Here is a 22,504-nt window from a genome sequence, read left to right as displayed (position 1 = left end):
CAATAAAACTGGCAAATTAAACTAACAAATATTAAGAAAAATATGAAATGCCCAGATTAACAGAACAAGAAACAGAGAACTTAAATAACCCAGTCTTGGGTGGGGGGGGGGAGGGAAAAGGAATAGAACATGTCATCAATGAATTCACAAAAGGGGGGAAAAAAACAAACCTCAGGACCAGGTAGATTTACAAGTGAATTCTAGCAAATATTCAAACAATAGCTAATATTATGTAAAATGTTTGTAAAAATAGGAAAAGAGGGACATTTACTAAATTCTTTCTGTGATACAAACCCCTAAACCAAGAATAGACAAAACAAAGAAAACTGTAGACCAATATCCCTAATAAGTTATGACATAGAAATTTTAAATAAAACATTAGCAAAGAAGTTACAACAATGTCAAAACAGATAATACACTTTGAGCATGTATTTAAACCAGCATTCAGAGTTGGTTCAATATTAGATAAAACATAAAGATAAAGATTCTTATTTATGGGGCGGCTAGGTGACACAGTGAATAGAGCACCGGCCCTGGAGTCAGGAGGACCTGAGTTCAAATCTGGCCTCAGACATTTAACCCAAAAACTATACATGTGACCTTGGGCAAGTCGCTTAACCCCAATTGCCCTCCCCCCCAAAAAAAAAAAGATTTATAAGCACAAAAACCATTGTCAAAGAATATGAACAGGCAATTTTCTGAAGAAGAAATCCATACTATCAACAATCAAATGAAAAAATGTTCCAAGTCACTAATCAAGAAATCCAAATAAAATCTGTTTTGAGGTTCTGCCGCATGTAGGATTGTTGAAAATGACAAATGTTGGAGGAGTCAGAGGACAACAAGCATATTAATGCATAGTTAGTGGACTTGTGAATTGTTGTTGCCGTCCTGGAAATCAATTTGGACTTATGCCCAATAGCAGAACCATACCCCAAAGAGATCAAGAAAAAGAAAGAGGATCTAGATGTTCAAAAATATTTACAGCAGCTCTTTTTTTGTTGTGGCAAAAAACTGTAAGCTAAGGGAGCACCCATCGATTAGGGAATGGCTGAATAAAATGGTATATTATTATCCCTTAAGAAATGATGAAAGGGACAGTCTTAGAAAAACTGGGGAAAATTTATATGAATTGACGCAAAGTGAAATGAGCAGAACCAAGAGAATTTATACAATTGGAACAATGCAAAAACAAACAACATTGTACAACTTAAGAACTCTGATGAATGTAATGACTAACCATGATTTCAAAGAACCTGCAAGGGAACATGCTGTTTGTCTGACAGAGAGGGAAGGGATGGACTGAAAACGCAGAAGGAGACACACATAACCATCCCAATATGGGCATTTGTTTTGCTTGACTTTCCATTTTTCTTACAAGGGTTTTGTTTCTCAGTTTGGAGGATAAGGGATAGAGTGAGACTAGGGGAAAAGTTCTTCTCCCTCCCTAAAAATGACAAGGCAAGAAGGAATCAATCACACATAAGTAAAACAGATTTGAAGGTTCCACATAAGCAAACCTGCCATATTAAGTTCTTCCTGTGCCATGCACTACACTGAAGCACTGGGGATACAAATACAATCAGAAAGAAAAAAAAAACGTTAAATTCATGTTGGATTTATCATATGCTCTATAAGCTTTACATAATAGAGGTTTGCAATTCCATGTATACAATGCTGTCCTGTTTTGTAATGTATATAGAAATGCTCATTTATTTGGTGTTTGGAATTTTTAAAAAACAAAATGAAAAAATTCAATTAGATGAGCTAACATGTCAATTCCAACTTAAAATATTATGTGATGTTCCTTATTTCTAACTGAAGAAATCAATGTGTCAGTAGTGAGTCCCTCTTTTGGGCAGATAGATAGATAATATACAAATATAAAAAAGTATTATAAATATGTGTATGTAAGGGGTGGCTAGGTGGCACAGTGAGTAGAGTGCCAGCCCCAGAGTCAGGAGGACCTGAGTGTGGATCTGGCCTCAGACATTTAAAACACACACACAAAAAACCTAGCCGTGTGACCTTGGGCAAGTTACTTAACCCCAATTGCCCTCCAAAAAGCAAAAAAAATATGTCTATGTAGTAGATTATAAATTTACATATTATAACTAAGTAAAATATATATAAACATATACTTTATACATGCATATATTTATATGTATATAGTTATTCATGGACCTGATCATGCAACTGATTAGCACTGGAGCTTTAAGCTCCTGTTTCTGACCTGGACCACTTTGCACTTTTATGAAATAAAGATTGAAATACTGATTTGTGCTATTCTATTGTCCTTTATTTTTCAGGGTTTAGTAAATCTGTAATTAAAACAATGTCAGTCATGGATCTAGAAAAAGTTAACCTTGAATTAATAGAGGCCTTACTAGAGTGGATTGTGGATGGAATGCACTCATACCCACCAGGTAATTTCTATTATTGTTTTTTACATGCATGGTAACACACATACACACAAGAAGAATGGCAAAAGAATGTGTAGCATTGTAGCATAATGGGAGATAGATGTAGAAGGAAGGAATGGAATTAACAATGGCCCCAAAACATTACTTCAGCCATTAAGTTTTGCATCTTCCTCTAACAGAATGGTGATGTGAGCATTATTAACATGAACTAAATCAGCTAACTTGGGTTCTAGCTCTTCCTTCTGCTCATGTTTGTACTCTCTAGTACCTAAATACCTTTCTGCTTTGCCAATGGCACATAGCTAAGAGGAATCAATATTATATTGAATGACAGGGTCCAGTTCCAGAAACAAATCCTAACAAAAAATTAAACTCAATGAATAATAACTGTGACAACTGTGTAATTAATGACAATAGCAGCAACAAATTGATGTTAAATACACCAAAAAAAAAATATCCAAAAAGGGTAACAGAAACAAGCAGGTTGATTTGGTATCCATTGTTTTAAAGACAATATACACATGATTTATTCTATGTTTAACAGTAAGAAACAGAAGTTTATGGACAAGAATACAGCAGTTTATAGTCTTTAAAAATATTCTTTTTTTTTCTTGCACTTTTGTTCATTTTAATATTGGAAAACTTATATTTGCCAATGAAAAGGTTTTTTAAATAATCTAAAAATCCTCTCTTTGTTTTAAAAAAAAATTAACTGTACAGTTACAGGATGAGGAAAATAAGTGTTAACAATATATTAATATGAAAGACTTCAACCTTTTGTTAATTACAACATCAGTTTGAATCAATGGTGTGACATGACTCCCGAAAAAGTGATATTCTCTGATGGCATTAATAAAATTTATAGGCCCAGGACAAAAGAGGTAATAGTCTACGTTATAATGTACATTTGTTAGATCTGAAGTAATCAAATTCACTAGACTACTTGTTATGAAAAAGAGAGGTTGGTATTAGAGTAGAGTTAGCAAAAGTTGGAGGTAGGATTAAAAATCTTCTCTCTTATCAAAATCATTAAGAAAAATTGAATAGTAGTTGAATAGAAATTGATAGAGGAATAACCACACACACATAAAAGAGTATAGTTGTAGCTAAGAATTGGTTCTATGGCATTTTGAGGTCTTGACTTTTTATTCCTTTATGTTTTCTTAATCCACTTTCATGTTTACTATTAGGGAGAAGTGGCAAACAGATGATTGTTTTCTTGAGGGCAGATATTATTAGCAGGGAACCAGGAATGCCATAGCTGTTCAGTAAATATTTGACTAGAAGGAAGGGTTGGCAGTGACTCCCAGTCATGTTAATGATGTGGGTAACCTTGGGCATTATATTTTTCATGCCTGTTTTTCCAGTTACATAGAAAGAGTCAGCTTAGTGTAATGAATTGAATAACAGACTTGGGGTAAGCAAGACCTGTATTGAAATCATTTACGGGGGCGGCCAGGTGGCTCAGTGAGTAAAGCACCAGCCCCGGAGTCAGGAGGACCTGAGTTCAGTTCTGGCCTCAGACACTTAACACCCACACACACAACAACAACAAAAAAAAAGCTAGCTGTGTAACCTTGGGCAAGTTACTTAACCCCAATTGCCTTCCAAAAGGCAAAAAAAAAAATCATTTACTAGTTGTGTGACCCAGGGCAAGGTATTAACCTTTCAGAACCTCAGCTTCCTCATCTATGAAATGAGGGGGTTCAACTAGATGGCCTCTGCTGTCTCTGCCAGGTCTTATTTGACAAGATATTTTGTCCCAGGGAACATTCATGATTATTAAGTGAAATCATATGTAGATTTATAGATTGTTATTTAAAATTCCCAAAGTCCTCGTGAGAGAAAAATGATCTAAAGGATACAAATTATAAGATTTTAAAAATGCTTATTATGACTACTTATCGCTTAAAACTGATAAATTCATAACTTTTTATCAATACAAATTGGTCTTAGCTCCTTCACATTTCATCAGAATAATTCTCCTATATTTAGGTGCTGTATTAGTATTTTTACCAGGACTAGCAGAAATTAAAATGCTTTATGAACAGCTACAGTCTAATCCTCTCTTCAACAACAGACGTAGTAAGCGGTAAGTTTTTATTTCCCATCATACTGAGCCATTTCTACAACCAGATAAAATAATGAGAAACAGTTAAAAAGTTTAAAGTTCTGAAGTTAAAGAACCTGGGTTCAGATTTTGCCTGTGATGCTCATTACCTGTGTAACTTGGATGTTTTCTGAATGGGGGACTGACACTGTAAGGTTTACAAAATCAGATTAGCACGAATACACTGTGAGGTCAGCAATGCAAGTGTTTGTCTCCATTTTAGAGATGATGAAACTGAGGTTTAGAAAGATGAAGTGTTGAACAGCTAGTAAGGGCCAACATAGACTCCCCCGACCTTCCAGTTCCAAGCCCAGTGTTCTTTTTCATAGATTTCTCTGCCTCCAATAAGAGGTATACAAATATACAGACCTAAATAGTTAACACATTCATACCATTCTGTTCTTCAGCACCTATTCATTCAGCATTTAGTCTATCCAGAGAAAGCAGTGTCCTGGGCATTGGAAGAGACTAATAAAAAAAATATACTCCCTTTCCTCAAGTGGCAACTATGGCTTTCATCAAAATATGAAAATATATTTTATGTGAGATAACATGTTTTCTGTCTGTTGAACTCATTTTAGAATCACTAAATGATTTCCTATCATTGGTCATGTTCTGCAAATGTTCCAATTTGAAAATGACCCACTACATACTGAATCAGCCAGAAATACTCCAAAGCCTCCCTTTGGTAAATCCAGAGCAGTGTGAGTGAGCAGTCAAACTTATCCACACTGGAAAAGCAAAATGAAGAAAATGTAATTGTGGCTGCTGCGTTGTAGGTAGCTAAGTAGGCATTCCAGTGAACTCGTTCTTCAGCATGTGCCTCTCCAACTTGTTCTAGCTATTCTGCCTCCATTCAGGCTATCACTCCCCACCAATACCTGGGACTCTGCCCTTGGGTCCTTTGGACCTGACAGATTAGCAGCTAACCTAAACTTTACAGAACAGATTCCCTTAATGAAAGGATTTGTTCTATAAAACTTGGACTTAGTCAGAAGGCAGCACCCAAGGACCTAGAAGGCCACATGTGGCCTCGAGGCCTCAGATTCCCCACCCCTGCGTTACTTTTTACATTATGTTGCTGAGGCCTCAGGACCCACATTATTATCAGGCCCACTCCACTCCATGCTGTACACATGGTTCCACCCCACACCCGTTTCCCTTCCAGTTACCCTTTATGTGTTGTCTTCCCACGTTAGAATGTAAGCTTCTTAAGGGCATGAGCTGTCTTACTTGTATTTTTTATTTCTTTAGAATTATCACGATGCCTGGCACATAGTAAATGCTTAATGTATACTTTATAGTAACTGTGGACCTCAGTTTCTTCATCTGTCAAATGAAAGGGTTGGCCTAGACAGCTTTTGAGGCTCCCTCCAATTTTAAAACTATGATGAGTCTCTTGCTAGACACCTCCTCTCTCCATATATCTATGTGTGTTTATAAAAGCCAAATATTAATGAAAAAATCTTTTCACTCAAGAAAGTCAGTTTTTTTCCCATTTTGTTAATAAAATATATCTCTTTGCTCCACATATTGGCTAAACCTACTTTCTTTTTTTTTTTTTTAAAGCAATAGGGGTTAAGTAACTTGCTCAAGTTTACACGGCCAATTATTTCTGGGTGTGGTGATAAGTATCTGAGCCCAGATTTGATCCAGGTCATCCTGACACTGGGGCCGGTGCTCTTACTCGCTGAGCCACCTGGCCGCCCCTAAACCTACTTTCAATAAGCACTTTCAATTAGCACTTCCTTGCCTAGAGAAAGACAAACCAGATTCAGTTACAGAAGATAGGATTGAGTTTTTAGAGAGCTATTTTGATAAGTATATTTTCCCATCTACCTTTATGGTGACCTCATCAACTCCCATGGATTCAATTACCAGCTCTATGTTGATGATTCTGAAATCTATCTTTCCTGCCCCAATCTCTCTGCTGACTTCTAGTCTCGCATCTCTAATTACCATTCTGACATCTTGAACTGGATGTCCAGTAGACGTGTTAAATTTAAGATGTTCAGAAAAGAACTCATCTTTCACCCAAACCCTCCATCTCTCCTACCTTCCCTATTGCTGTAGAGGGCAACACCACCCTCTCAGTCCCTCAGGCTCAGAAGCTAGGAGTCATCCTGGATCCTGCACTATCTCTCACACACATCTCCACTCCCCAGTATCTAAGCTGTTGCCAAGGCCTGTTGATTTCACCTTTGAAACATCTTTCAAATGTGTGCCCTTCTCTCTTTTGACACTGCCACCACTCTGGTACAAGGCTCTCATCATCTCACACCCGGACTACTGTGATAGCCTACTGGTGAGTCTGCCTGCCTCAAGTCTCTCCTCACTCTAATTCATCCTCCATTCAGCCACTGAAGTGATTTTCCTAAAACAAATTTGATCGTCCCCTGTTCATTAAACTCCAGTGGCTTTCTGTTGCTGCCAGAAATACAAAATGCTCTGTTTGGCATTCAGAGTCCTTCATAACTTAGCCTCCCTCCACTCTCCCCACCTCTCCAGTCTTGAACTTTTTTGTTGTTGTTCACTTGTCTCAGTTGTGTCCAACTCCCCGTGATCCCATTTGGGGTGTTCTTGGCAAAGATACTGGAGTGGTTTGCCATTTCCTTCTCCAACTCATTTTACAAATGAGGAAACTGAGGCAAACAGGGTAAGGGACTTGCCCAGGATCACATAACTAGCATGTGTCTGAGGCCAGATTTGAACTCAGGAAGATGAGGCTTCCTGACTTCAAGCCCAGCACTCAATCCACTTTGCCACCTAGATTCCCTCTTACTCCTTAACATGTACTCTTTGTTCCAGTGACATTACCCTCCTGGCTGTTCCACAAACAAGACACTTCATCTTTTGGCTTTAGGAATTTTCCCTGGCTGTTCCCCATGCCTGGAATGCTCTCCCTCCTCAACACCTATTGACCTCCCTAACTTCCTTTAAGTCTCAACTAAAATCCCACCTTCTACAGAAGCCTACCTCAACCCCTCTTAATTCTAGTGCCTTCCCTCTGTTAATTTCTCCTGTGCATAGCTTGCTTTGTATATATTTGTTTACATGTTGTCTTTCCCATTAGATTGTAACCTCCTTGAGGGCAGGTACTGTCTTTTGCCTCATTTGTATCTCTAGCACTTAGCACAGTGCCTGGCACACAGTAGGTACTTAATGTTTACAGAATTGAATTACAGTAGGAATAAAAATTCTATATTGGATATGTTTTAATATCTAAGGTAAAGGTGGTTGATGTTTGAATATAAAAAATGCAATATTTGCATTTCTTAAGCTTTCAGAACTAGTGATATGAGTGAGAAAAATTGCTTATATTGTTTCTGAAGTTTTATGGTAGATAAGAAATACTTTGCTCTTTAATTTGGTAAATTTCTCAAGTACTGAGTTCAAATAACTGATATATACTGAGGGATCAAAAAGAGCTTCCCACAAAGATTTGTACAAGTTTAGAGGCAGGTGCTGGTGGTTAGAGCCATGTGGTTAGTTTTTCATAAGAATTGTCTGTGAATGATGATGGGTTCTTTTAATCCAGTGATAGCTGTTCTCATCTCTTTTCAGGTGTATCATTCTTCCACTTCATTCATCTTTGTCCAGTGAAGAACAACAGGTTGTATTTGTTAAACCTCCAGTAGGAGTAACCAAGATTATCATTTCCACCAACATTGCAGAGACATCTATTACCATCGATGATGTTGTTTATGTAATTGATTCTGGGAAAATGAAAGAAAAGAGGTATTCTTCAGTGGTTTCAGGTGGGGGTTGGCACGAAATGACATGAGACAGTTATGTGAAGGGCCCAAAGATATTTTGGTGAGTGAATGGGGTACAGGACTCCAGAACAACTCTATTCTCTACTCACTTTAGCTACAGACCTATCCCTGCCTTTGTGTACAAGATGAAGTTAATTATGGACATATTTATATTATGTCTCCTAAAATAAAACCTCAGCAACCTTACCAGCCCTTGCCAAAAATTGTAACTATGCTTGAATCTTTAGGGTTAACTCATGTCTTAAGCACCACTTAAAGAAACATAGGAACTTTAAGGAAAAAAAATCTGTAAAAATCAGATTTTCTCATCCAGTAATCTTAGGGGGGGTGCTTTTCCCTTATTTAAAGTGTAGTTAATTCCATTAATATTCTGCAATCAATAGAATATTTAAAATGCTATACAGAATGTAAAGCCATTTTACCTGTCAAACTTGGACAGAATTAGGCCAGATGTTAAGAGTAAGAGTGGGTTTTATATGGTGTGACTTCAAAGTAATGAGATATCTCTAACTGGTTTATGGAAATTTGTATCATTTCACATATTCATATAGACATTACTGGATAGAGACCATTTCTGCATAACAACAGGTCCTTCCTCAAGATCTAACAGCATGTCAGCAAAAAGAAAATTCTGTCCTGCTGCCAAAATATCCATGTCCTTTCTACCCACAAGTGAAATCTTGGTCTTCCTTTCCCAGGGTCACTCTTATATTTTATTCTTATAGGTATGATCCGAGCAAAGGGATGGAAAGTCTAGAGGATACTTTTGTGTCTCGAGCTAACGCTCTGCAAAGAAAAGGCCGAGCAGGACGTGTTGCTTCTGGAGTCTGCTTCCATTTATTCAGTAGTCATCACTACAATCATCAGCTTTTAAAAGAGCAGCTGCCAGAAATACAGAGAGTGCCACTGGAACAGCTGTGTCTCAGGTATACCTGAACTTCTGGGAGCTGCTTCTGAGTCTTCTCAGTTTCCCCTAATTGACTTAGTTACATCCATTCTTTTTCCAGAAGGAAGTAGTTTTGCCCCATATTGGCATAAAAGAACTAATTCACGTGTCAGATGCACATGCTGAGGTATATAGAAGCTCCTCAGGGATGCTTCTGCCATATTTCTTAAGTATAAGTGACTAAGGTCACTTGTTTTGTACAAGTAGCCCATTTATGACAGACTTCATTTCAAATGATTATATTAAATGAAACCCATTTTGAAAGAACTTTGATGGATAAAGGATTAAAATAGACCTTAAGAAAAAATGAATAAATCAAGGATTTTCATCTGAAGTGTCATAAATTTGAAATGTTTGGTCAGTCAGATTTAATTTATTCTTAGAAGGCTAAGCAAAACACCAAAAATTTATTGAATACCTGTTTTGAACAAGGTGGTTTGGAAGATTCAAAGACACATACGAGAATAACTTAAGATACTTACAGCCTACTTGAGAAGACAGGACCCAAACTTGTGAAAGGTTAAAAATCAACAAATCATTTAAGTCACAATTCAAAACAGTCTGTTACAAGGCATATAGGGATAGGTTTAGGGGCTTGGACCTATGATTTCATCAGTATAGGGAATTTCCAGGTAATGAAATTTCTTCTACCAGTACCTTCTCTGCAACTTAGAGTCCTAGACAGTTGCCCAGAGCAGAAAGGAGATTTGAATCTAAGTCTTCCTCAACTTAAGTCCAAGTCTCTAACAGTTAAGTCACACTGCCTCTCCACAAAGGATATGATTGAGTTGCTATATTAGTTAGGTAGACAATAATTGCTTTAAGAGAAATGTGAGAATTATGTGGAATCAGGTACATGTTTGTGCTCATTGGGAGACCAGAGGTATTTGAAACGCTGAGAGGGAAGATTGTCCTCGCCGTAATCTGAAGTTCCCTGAAGCTTAGATAGACTCCTTCCCGGAGAGCCTCATCAGGGACTCAGAGCGGCTTCTGAAGCTGGTAATTTGGTCATTGAAAACATGTGAGAAGCTTTGTGCTCTGGGAACTTAAATGTTGTTTTTGTCTTTAAGGAGAAAAAAGTATTCCAGTCTTTGGTGTCATCATTTTGTGCGTGACAATGGTCTTCATAGGACTGACAAATAATTTTCTTTCCATTTTAAGAATTAAAATCTTGGAGATGTTTACTGATCACAGCCTTCAGTCTGTGTTCTCTCAACTTGTTGAGCCACCTCGAATTGAGTCTCTCCGGGCCTCTAAAGTGCGACTTCAAGACTTGGGAGCTTTAAGTCCAGATGAAAAGTTGACTCCCCTGGGTTATCATTTGGCTTCTTTACCTGTGGATGTGAGAATTGGCAAGCTCATGCTGTTTGGTGCCATCTTCCGTTGTCTGGATCCTGCCTTAACAATTGCAGCTAGTTTGGCCTTTAAGTCCCCTTTTGTAAGTATTGTAGCCTGGATGAGATTTCTCTAAAATGGCAGGATCCACATTCTGTTTGTGGCCTTGAGTAATCAAAAAAAGTATTGCTTAGATTTCTCATTAAATACTGTTACATGGTACAAAGGCTTGTTTGCATACAGGGATTCAGGCTGATTTAATACTTTCTTTTCAGCTCAGATGATACTTCTGATAGCATAAATTCATCATCTCAAAGTTCAACTATACTTGGCATGTGTAAAGCATTATCTTTTGTTCTTTTTTTTTTTATTTTTATTTTTGCTTGTTGGAGGGGGGGAAGGTAAGGCAATTGGGGTTAAGTGACTTGCCCAAGGTCACATGGCTAGTTTTGTGTTAAGTGTCTGCATTATCTTTTGTTCTAATACTGTTACATTGCATTTAGAAACATTTGTATTGGCAGCAACAAACATTAAGGACACATAGTTAAACTGGCATTTTGCTAGTACTGTATGAATAAAGTTATTTTCCAGAATGTTAACCTTTTCCTTTTGACTTTCTTTACCTCTTGGTTTTCTTTTATTAGAGAATGAAAAGTAGATTAAATGCCTAATTTTTAAAATGGATAAAAATATAATTAAATAGTCCATTTAGTTTAGACTTTAAAAAAAATTGTTTTACAAGCAGGCTGCTTCTGCAAAACTGGAAGAAGTAATCTAGATGGAATACAAAGAGGATTAATGCTTCAGATTTTGAGAAGAGAGAAGGATGAAGATCAGGGACCAGGGGATATTGTGAAAGTAAAAAACGCATTAACTGCTTATGACTGTGAAAGTAGGAGAGATTCAAGTACTTTTAGACTTGAATCTTAAAATCTGCTAAACTGAAGATGTCAAAGGGTTAGTAACTTATAGCATTTAGGATTTGATACCACCTTTAAGTGTGGCTTTTTAGTGGAGTCTTGCCAGTGAGACATAAAAGATCCAGCATAGTTTATTGTGGGTGGACAGAAACACAAGGGCAGATCAAAATAGAGTTCTCAAGAACACCCTAATTGCATTTAATCAGCCACAAAACAAGTATGCTTTGTTTTAGACTAAATGCTTTCCCAAAGACTTGGTACCCACAGTAGGACAGTGCTAGTTAAAAACTCAGATGAAATGTGGCTCTCAAATCTTAATTTCTATTTAGGTATCTCCCTGGGATAAAAGAGAAGAAGCAAATCAGAAAAAACTGGAATTTGCATTAGCCAACAGTGATTATCTGGCCCTTCTCCAGGCATATAAGGTGAGCATAAAACATGTGTGACTGACTTTTTATAGGATCCTAGGTTTAGAGTTGTCAATGTCTACACTGATCCTAAGACAATGCACACTGTAAGTTCAGTTTGCTTTTTTCTCCATTGTTTAGGGTTGGAGGCTTTGCACCAAAGAAGGCGCTCGTGCAAGTTATAATTACTGCAGAGAGAACTTTCTCTCAGGAAGAGTTCTGCAGGTGAGCCAGTCCTCTGCAGAATAGCAGCTCCCTCCCTTGGTTCATATCTTCACTTATTTACTTCCTTACTTCACTCTTGGGGGGAGGTGGGGAGACTTGTTACAGCTAAATCACACCCTTCTCCCTTAGCAGATGAAAATGCTGTTTTTGTGGAACCCCTAGTTTTATCTGCAAATATACCCCATGGTCTAAAATTATTATGCAAAGTCTTGTATTTTAGGCATTCACTGAGCCTTCTTACAAGCCCCATTATTCTCCTCCTTGATGTCCTACTTATTCTCTTCTTTTCACATAGAGGTATTTGGTCCTGCATGAATGATTAGACTAGACTATGATAGCTTTGAAGATTGAAGAATTAATTACCTAGATTTGTGTACAATGTAAATTTACTTAGATGTCAGTTTTTCTGTATGTGGGTGGCATCGTCCACCCATATAGAAGTTGTTACGTGACAATAATGAGTGTACATTTTAATAGTTGATGAGAGTTAGTAATATTTTTAGCCAAAGTCTCTTGCCTACCTAGGCTATGTTATTGTGAAGTTCCTATCATTCAGTTACATAAGTTACCTCTAGTCTTTAAGACTGAGGAGCATCATGTCCACACCTTGCTTCAGAAGATCCAAGTTTCACTGATGTGGGTGCTTCCTTGACTTAGGTGAATTGAAACCTCTTCAGGCATCAGTGAACCATTTTGTTAGATTTTGTGCCTAGAAAAAGTTTCTATCACCTCGTGGCTAGCTTTCTGGTGATATGATAAAACTAGAATGGGTGTGGTGGCAAAAAATTTTTCTTCACCTGTCAGTCTGCCAGCCTCCTGTTGAAGAGTCTCCCCATACATGGCTAGTAGCAGTCAGTTTCCAGTTGATTTGAAACTTTTTTCAGTTGTCATTGTCTGAAAACCTAGGGTCATCTACACACCCTGATATGACATTAGAATAGGATTGAGTTGGGGTGCCTAGGTGGTTCAGTGAATAGAGCACCGGCCCTGGAGTCAAGAGGACCTGAGTTCAAATCCGGCCTCAGACACTTAACTCAAAACTAGCCGTGTGGCCTTGAGCAAGTCACTTAATCCCAATTACCCTACCTTCCCCCCCTCCAAAAAATAATAATAATAGGACTCATTTTTGAACATTTACAGCATATACATTACAATATAGGTTCCTGCAAGACATACAGAGAGGTTTGAATATGGCATATGTGTTCTGTTAAATAGATTCAGCCCTATGCACATGACCAAGTCCCAAACTTCTACTGAACTCAAGTTCAGATTAGAGTAACTGGAACCTTCTTAACAGGACAGCTAGATGGCATGGTGGATAGAGCACTGGGCTTGGAATCAGGAAGACTGATCTTCATGAATTCAAACCCAGTCTCAGATACTTACTAGCTGTATGACCCTGGGCAAGTCACCTTAACCCTGTTTGCCTCAGTTTCTTCATCTGTAAAATGAGCTAGAGATGGAAATGGCAAAGCACTCCAGTATCTTACCAAGAAAACCCCAAAATGGAGAAGAGTTGGACATGACTGAAACAATCCAACAACAACCCAAAAGAACCTTCTAAAAAGAGCGCAATAGGGGCGGCTAGGTGGCGCAGTGAATAGAGCATCTGCCCTGGAGTCAGGAGGACCTGAATTCAAATCCAGCATCAGACACTTAACACAAAAACTAGCCATGTGACCTTGGGCAAGTCACTTAACCCCAGTTGCCCTCCAAAAAGCAAAAAAAAAAAAGCGCAATTAAAGCTGATCTTGAAGAAATATGTGTAGGAAACTTTCAGGCTTCTTTTTTCAACTTGGGTTTGTGATTTACTGAGTAATTTTTTCTGGGTAGCAGGAAAACAATTGGAAGAGAGTTTGAGTAGTGCTGATTTGTTTTCAGTTCTGTTATTATTTTCAACTACTCTGTTATTGTATAGCTACCTGCAACTAGAAGAGATACCTTGAACTTCCTGTCCACACATAATATGTGCCCTGGGTAAACAATGAACAGGAAGGTGGAAGATGGGACAGGTTGGTGCTTTGCATCCATTTGCAAGAGAAAGTTATCTGTTCTAAGCATGCAGTGGGGGAGCAAGGAGTAGTTAGGGCACAGGATAGAGAACTTCCTAAGTTCTCAGACTCTTCCTGACTTGGATCTTCAAACAAAATACTAAAGCTACAGTACTGTGAATTACTGCAAACTCCCTGGAACTTGGACCTATGCAAATATTCAAATTAAAATGTAAATATCTGTGCAAAATTGTATATCTTTTATCCACTGCTTTGGAACCTCTACCATTGTGATTATTTCTCCTATTGTTCCTCTTCATTACTTTATTAACTTTTACAAGCAGGATTTGATTTATCTTAGTAACTCATAGATAACTGGTTTTTACAGTAAAACTATACACATAACTTTTTTGATATTTGTCATCTAGTGATATTTTGTTAACTGCAAGCATCCATTGGTGCAGATTGTTGACCCACAGTGTTCTTTTCTTGTCTGTGTCCTTCCATAAATCATCAAGTGATACCCTCACTGAAAGATCTCATCTGCTTCTTTTAGGAAATTGCCAGCCTTAAACGGCAGTTCACTGAATTGTTATCAGATATAGGGTTTGTGAAGGAAGGATTGAGAGCAAGAGATATTGAGAAGAGATGGTCCCAGGGTGGAGATGGTGTATTGGATGCCACAGGAGAGGAGGTAAAAAAAAAATCTTCATTTTCTCCTTAATTAGAAAGAAAATGAATAAAGTGTTCCTTTTACATATAGCTCACTAGGCATTCTTCAGCCAGGGCTGGCTCAGTGCTATTTCTCTACCTTGAATTCTTAGTCTTTCCATAACATATTAGCTGTTACTCATGGAGCAGACACAGCTATTTAATTTCCTGTTGATCCTGCCGAAACCCACAAAGCCTATGAAGGATCATTCACAAAAATGCACAATCAAAGCAGTCTGACCTTTTTCTGCCAAAGGACGACACCTTCCTTTGTGACAGCTGTAAGATAAGCTCTTCCTCAGGCAGTCCCTGGGACACTTTGCTCCAAATGTTGCCAGACATTTTATATAGAAAATGTAAACATGCATGAAAAAGACCTCTGCTCCCCACCCCCCCTCCACTGGCTTTATAAACAGAATATAATATTTATTCTACGACTACTTCATGGATGTCTACAAAGTGCTTTTAGCTCTTTGGCTGGTGTGAACATAGTGAGAACAACCTTGTATCTCATTTGTAGCAAAGAACATATTTTCACTTTTACCCAGGTAAAAAAAGTATTTTTTAAACATAGGTGCAAATTAGGTGTATTCAGAAGTGTCCTATCACTCAAGAGAAACATAAAAAGGGAAAAAAATCTTAAGTTTTATTCAATAAAGTTAAACTGTTTACATCCCTACACAGGAGGATGATACTTGTGATTCTTAAGAACTATCCCTATTAGGGGAGTTACAAGGAGTAGACATAGATAGAGGTTGTAGGTGTAAGCTGACTTTGATGGGATGATATTTTTAAAAATTAAGGGGTAAAAAGAAGATTGTACTGGGAGAAGAGGGAAGGGAGAGAGAGAATGGGGTGAATTATATCACATGAAGAGGCACAAAAGACCAGTTACAGTGGAGGGAAAGAAGGAAGTGAGGTGAGCATTGCTTGAACCTTACTTCCATCAGATTTGGCCCAAAGAAGGAATAATACACACTCTCAGTAGAGTATAGAAATCTGTCTTGCCCTATAGGGAAGTAGGAGGGGAGAGGACTGATAGGAGAGCAGACTGAAGGAGGCAATGGTCAAAAGCAGATGTGTCTTATCACAGCCTAATTGACCAAGACTATTAAGACAGATGTTTTAATTTAATTTAATAATGTTTCCTAATTTTCTAATCATTAAAGAAAAATATGTCAGCTGCTCTCTAAGAGATAATCAATTTAATCATGTATTTCTTCCACAGGCAAACTCAAATGCTGAGAATACTAAGCTGATTTCAGCAATCTTATGTGCTGCTCTGTATCCAAATGTAGTCCAGGTAACGGAATATTTCCCTGGTTTATTGTTGTTACCTACCCGTTTTTAGACTACTTTGCTGTATGAAAGGGAGAATTTCCAAGGTGTTCATTGTACAACTTTAAAATGTTCCTTTAATTAGCACACATTTTAGACTTTTCTGAAAATCCTTTGAATGAAGTGAAATAATCCTTTAATCCTTCTAATTTACCCGAATAAATATTATCAGATCAGCCAGCCTTTCTCCTTTGGGTGTCAAAGCAGATTCCATAGCCCAACAAAGAATGCTAGATGTACATTTGGACATACTATGGGAACCTTCTTCCTTTGATTAACTCTACTTTGGAGTAAAAATATCCTTTAAACCTGGGTTAGTGGCGACATGGCTTCCTTCTATTGGAATAAATAGTCTTGGGGGCCATGGGCAGTGCCCAGCACACTTGGCATTCTGGAAACTCAAACCTTTCAAACCAAGTGTTGGAACTCCAGCTGCAACAGGCTCTCATTTCATATTTCTAGAGAATTTTCAGCTTGTCAGCTCAAATTCTAAACCATTTCTCAGTGCTTGGCACATATACATTCAGTTATTAGTGGTTACTTTCTCAGATCACCGCAGATATGCTTTTAAGATCATTAGAAAGCCATTTGGAAATATGTCACTAGGATCCTGAATACAATCCAGTATTTACAATGGCAGCTCTGTGGCACAGTGACACCCATCTCCTCCCTTCTTTTTATGACTTGGTAGAAAAGAAACAAAATGTGGCTGTAAATTGCCAGTACAGTCACAAGGATGTGACATAAATTAACTGGGAAATAAGGGGGAAAGAACAGGAACAGGAACCTTCAAACAAAGCTATGTTTGTTGCCCATGAATAAACCTTCTAAAACAAAAATGTAAATTATGCATTTAGTTTTACTTGTCATTTAGGTAAAAACTCCAGAAGGGAAATATCAAAAGACCAGTAGAGGAGCTGTTAGAATGCAACCCAAAGTGGAGGAGTTGAAGTTTGTCACCAAGAATGATGGTTATGTCCACATTCACCCTTCTTCGGTGAACTATCAGGTCAGTATCGCTGTTGAATGAAAGGGTTAAAGTAGAATAAGGGGCTGGATATTGTAATGTTAGAAAGGGAAAGCCTTATCAGGGTAGAACAGTGAGAGTGGATATGGACTGAGGTGGGGGTTGGGAGAGGGCGTGTTAGTGAATGGAAACTAAAAGGGGCTGGCACTTTGGGTCAGCCTGAATAACAAGGAATGAGACGATGGGAATTTAGCTTCTTTTGAGTCGAGTTTACTGAAGTAGGGACTAGATAACTGCCATTGACCTCACTGATGCCATTTGGGGCTGTATGTTACAGATGAGACACTTTGATAGCCCCTATCTGGTGTACCATGAGAAGATCAAGACCAGCCGAGTGTTCATCCGAGACTGTAGCATGGTGTCTGTGTACCCACTACTCTTGTTTGGTGGAGGCCAGGTGAATGTGTGGCTTCAAAGGGGAGAATTTATTGTCTCCCTGGACGATGGTTGGATTCGTTTTGCAGCTGCCTCCCATCAGGTAATGATGTTGGTGAGATGTTAAACACATTGTCAGCATAGGCTCTGATAATGTGAAGTATAAAGTAAAGCTTTCCTTTAGGTGCAAAGGGTAACAGCTAACTAATGAACTAAGAATTCAAGGGTTATAGTTCTGAGTTCTGTGCTGAGATTACTATCTTTTCTTTTAAAAAATCATTTTAAGTATTCTTTTTTTTTATTTTGAGTTCCTAATTTTCTCCTTCCTTTCTCCGTTCAGCCCCTCCCTCATCCACTGAGAAGGCAAGCAATATATCAACTGTGCATGTGAAGCTATGCAAAACATTTCCATGTTAGCCATGTAATACAAAAGAAGCAAGAAAAATAAAGTGAGAAAACTATACTCCAGTTTGCACTCAGAGTTCATTAGTTTTCTATCCGGAGGTAGAGAGCATTTTTCATTATAAGGCCTTTAGAATTGTCTTAGTTCACTGTATTGATCATAGTAACTAAGTCTTTCACAGCTGATCCTCATTACAATATTGCTGTTACTGTGTACAATGATCTGGATCTTTTTGTTCTACTTTGTATCAGTTCATATAGGTCTTCTAGGTTTTTCTGAAACCATCACCCTTGTCATTTCTTATAGCACAATAGTATTCCATCACAATTATATACCACAACTTGTTCAACCATTCGCTAATTGATGGACATCCCCTCAGTTTTCACTTCGTCATCTCAAAAAAAACCTGCTATAAACATTTTTGTACCTATAGGTCTTTTTCCTTTGTCTTTTATCTCTTTGGGATACAGACCTAATAGTATTGCTAGGTCAAGGGGTACATACAATTTTGTATAAACAACCCTTTGGGCATAGTTTCAGATTGTTCTCCAGACTGGTTGGACTAGTTCAGAACTTCACCAACAGTTTATTAGTATGTCTTTTTCCCATATCTCCTGCATTTGTCATTTCTAGAACTATTACCTTTCTTAAATAAGTTTTCAGTTATTTACTTTATATATTCTTTTTTTTTTGCCTTTTGGAGGGCAATTGGGGTTAAGTAACTTGCCCAAGGTTACACAGCTAGTTTTTTTGTGTGGTTGTTAAGTGTCTGAGGCCGCAACCAAACTCGGGTCCTCCTGACTCCAGAGCTAGCTCTTTACTCACTGCGCCACCTAGCCACCCCTACTTTATATATTCTATAAGACAAATATTTAACCTAAGATTGACTTACTACCCCTGCTAACCCAACATGCTTTTTCCCTATACCACAAGTTAACTTATATTTAAAGAAGGAAAACTCAATTCAACATTAGTCTAATTGAAATATAATCAGAATATAAATCTACTGAAAAAGTTATAATGTAGCTCAGAACCAAATAAAAATTACTATTTTCTGCTTTGACCTAATTTTACTGCTTCTGTCCATATTAGTGCAGGTGATGGTGACTGTAGTTAAGTTTTGAAAATGCAGAATGATAGCTGCATTCTTAAGGGGTAGGTTCTTTACAATAGGCCTTGTCAGTGCAATAAAGGACCTGCATTGAGCCATGCATGTGTGAATTGTTTACAATTTACAAAATCAAGGTGCTGCTTTTCTTTTTCAGGTTGGGATGAAAACACTAGACCTTTTTGTCATTCATAGGCTAGTGCATCTTCTTTTAATGATGTATTCTTAATGTTGTCCTTGCCACTGACCACACCTTTGCACCATTTTTTAGGTGGCAGAATTGGTTAAGGAACTTCGTTGTGAACTTGACCAGCTACTCCAAGATAAAATCAAGAACCCCAGCATGGATCTTAGCACTTGCCCAAGAGGATCACGGATTATCAGCATGATTGTAAAGCTTGTTACTACCCAGTAATACATGACCTTGATGCTTTCCTTTCACCTATTTATAATTCTCCTAGGAAATAACAGTTCCTCTACCTTTGGAATTATTTGATGGTGGTTTTAGCCTTGGTAATGGCACCCATTGTTTACAAATATTGAATCAGCAAAGTTGTACCTTTCTGAAGAGTTTCCACAGTGTATTGAGGTACTTGGACCAAAAGTATGGACAATCCCAGCACATGTGGGGGAGGTGATAATGATGAGACACCCTATAACCAGTTTTGCCTGTTTTCTTTTTCTGTGACCGCTACAGTGAATGAGATTCACCTGGTAACACAAACACAATTTTAATATTTTCTTACTTTTAGTCTTTGTTTTTCCCAACATAGCCCTTGTGATTGTCACAAGCCCTCGTGAAAGTACCTGATGCTTATTTCCAGGGCAAAGATTTTGTTGACAGATCAGTAAGAACAAGCCTGCAAAACCTGCAGCCCACCAAAGGATTTCAGGCAGCCTGTGAAAAAGGTAGAGGAAAACATCGTCTACCTTTTTCATGGGCCACCCGAAATTCTTTGGCATTCTGGCAGGAAGTGGCCCATGGGCCACAGCTTGTGCAGGCCTGAGCACAAATCACGTGAGCGGGGAATACAGAAGAACCATTTTGAGCCACTCAAAATTGTGGATAACTTAATTTATGAAGTATTTTTTGTTTGTTAAAGATCAGCTTAGGAAACAGTGCTAAAGAGAATGAATTTTATGCTGAAACGTGCATGAGCTGGTCTAGTCATTTACCACTCACTTCCTGGAAGCTAGACAAAATATGGCTGCCTTCCTGTGTAAATGCTATCTTTATCTCTCTATTTAGAAATTTGTATTGGTTTTTTAAAATTGTTTTAAACTGCTTCATATGATAAAATTCCATTTTCACCCATGATAGTAATTAATAAGACAGAATTGATAGTTTGTTTGTTAAATAGATTGTATGCTCACATCTGAGCAGTCTCCAGCATTTTATGTCTGTAAATGCATCTTCAGTTAAATCACTGCTTATTTTAATGATGCATTAACATTTGAGAAAGTAGAGAGATTTTTATGTCTCAAACCATTTATCAGAAGAGTGGCTATAATAGTCAAATGGCTGAATGGAAGAAACATATTTACATTTTTCTATGCATCAGCTAGCAAAGCATTGTAATCCTTTCAAACTTTATCAGTGTTCTCTGGAAACTTATCAGCTAGCCACATTAATGGTGGTAGATCATTTTCATTGTATCATTTTTACTTACCTTTATAGGAAACTTCACAGGTTATCCCACAGTGATCATTACCAACATATTTGCAGTCATATCTTATCAAAATGTTTAAATTTTAGGGGCAAATTTGAATGGCTTATTTAGGTCACCATATAAAAAGTACAAGTACTTCCATGCAATTCATTTAAATAAAAACAAAAATATTTCCATATCATAGCACCTAAATTATAGTTTGTGCTTCCTCTTGAACTAAGTATCAAAATAAGGAAACTGCTAGATGGACACATTTAAGAAAAATGACCAGGAATTCTGAATTACTCCTTTAGACCTTGGCACAAGGAAGCTGGTACTGCCATTGTTAACAGTGTATGTATGTGGGCCTTCTGTCTGGCACTATTGTTATAATACTTATCACAGGTATTTAGTAGATAGCTGGAAACAAGTATTGCTATGTGGCGTAAGGAATTTTATTAAGTTGAGTGATGCCTTTTATAAGCATGAATCTTCTTAAGACTAAACATTAAAATCATGATACAAGAAATTATATAGGAACACTTTTACAAATGAATACTAGAATATTATGTACTACTTCAAGGTGAAATTTTAATTTTTTTTTTAAACACCACCAAGACAGGTAGTTGGTATAGTAGTATGGTTTTAAGGAGTGCTTGCTAAATGGTTTATTAAAATCACATATTTATTTTACTATTATTGGAATCTAGCTAAAAAACAATAAAGTATTTGTCACTAATTAGTATACCTTGATGTTTGTGCCATGCATAGTATACAGACAGCTCATGGGAAAGTTTCAACATGGCTGAAAACTTTTGTGGATGTTGTTATGGGACATGGGGTGTTAAGGTGGTATCTTCATTTTTCTGCTCCTGTTCCATATCGGATTGAAGGCAAAAGGAAAAGCAAAGAAAGGATGGGACTGTTGCTCTTTTGATTTTGTTTTCTCCAAGGAAGGTGATCTTCAGACTGGGGACTATTAAAAAAAAGGATCAACAGCAAATTGAAACCCTAAATACATTGAAGATGTGGGAAGAGATTTCTGAGATCAGAAATCTCTGAGTGAGTATACAAAGTTCTCAAACAGGCTTTCAGGGAGAAGATTACTATGACTACTTTGGACAGACCATTGGAACTTCCTTTTAACATTGGAAAAAGCTGAAATATTATCAAAGATAAGATCCCTATAACTTGGTGCAGTTGTACATTTTGTAATTTGTAATTCTCATGTGGAATAAAGCCAGTGTTTCCTAATTGGCATTTTGTAAGCTCTCTCAATAAGTTCAACAGACTTGATGGATTACATTCTAGGGTACTGAATTTACTGAAATCAGGTCTTTGTCATCATGAAATGAAAATTCTGAGAGGTACCACAAGATTAGAGATGGGCAAATATCATTAATTTCTAAATGGGAAGGTGTAGACTGAAGTATAATGCAGTTTCCTGGCAAAATCCTATTTCTTAACAAAGGTATGATTTATGAGTACAGTTGGAAATGGAAATAACTAAAAACCAAAATGGGTTCAACAGATTAACTTTTTTTGAAAGTTTTTCTGGATTGCTAAATCAAGGCAGAGCTGTAGATATAGCAAAATGGTTTAGTGGGAAGCAATTAAGATTTGAATCCCACCTCTGACATTTAAAAAAACATTTTAAAATATCTTTTGTTTTTACAATACCTCGATTTTCCCCCACTGTCCCTTCCTTCCTCCCTTCCAGGAAGCCATCAATTACAACAAAGAATTTCTTAAAAAGAAAA

General features: G+C 37.5%; 1 protein-coding gene across 1 annotated transcript in view; it reads left to right on the top strand.

Moving 5' to 3' along the window:
• Positions 1-21,998, top strand: part of DHX57 (DExH-box helicase 57) — a 50,948-nt gene extending 28,950 nt beyond the window's left edge. Inside the window, exons 13-24 of the mRNA XM_069108611.1 lie at positions 2,310-2,426; positions 4,419-4,515; positions 8,098-8,271; positions 9,035-9,235; positions 10,417-10,693; positions 11,840-11,935; positions 12,059-12,142; positions 14,690-14,827; positions 16,073-16,147; positions 17,057-17,191; positions 17,487-17,687; positions 19,367-21,998. Of these exons, the coding sequence (XP_068964712.1) occupies positions 2,310-2,426; positions 4,419-4,515; positions 8,098-8,271; positions 9,035-9,235; positions 10,417-10,693; positions 11,840-11,935; positions 12,059-12,142; positions 14,690-14,827; positions 16,073-16,147; positions 17,057-17,191; positions 17,487-17,687; positions 19,367-19,510 (1,739 nt within the window). The 3' untranslated portion in view covers positions 19,511-21,998. The remainder of the gene's footprint in view (positions 1-2,309; positions 2,427-4,418; positions 4,516-8,097; positions 8,272-9,034; positions 9,236-10,416; positions 10,694-11,839; positions 11,936-12,058; positions 12,143-14,689; positions 14,828-16,072; positions 16,148-17,056; positions 17,192-17,486; positions 17,688-19,366) is intronic.
• Positions 21,999-22,504: the final 506 nt, after the last annotated feature.

Source organism: Petaurus breviceps, unplaced genomic scaffold, assembly GCF_028583685.1.
Source record: "Petaurus breviceps papuanus isolate PSGF00001 unplaced genomic scaffold, PetGlider_PUasm1.0 90407, whole genome shotgun sequence".
Taxonomy (NCBI): domain Eukaryota; kingdom Metazoa; phylum Chordata; class Mammalia; order Diprotodontia; family Petauridae; genus Petaurus; species Petaurus breviceps.
The sequence above is the reverse complement of the archived record's forward strand: the minus strand, read 5'-3'. Positions and strand labels throughout refer to the sequence as shown.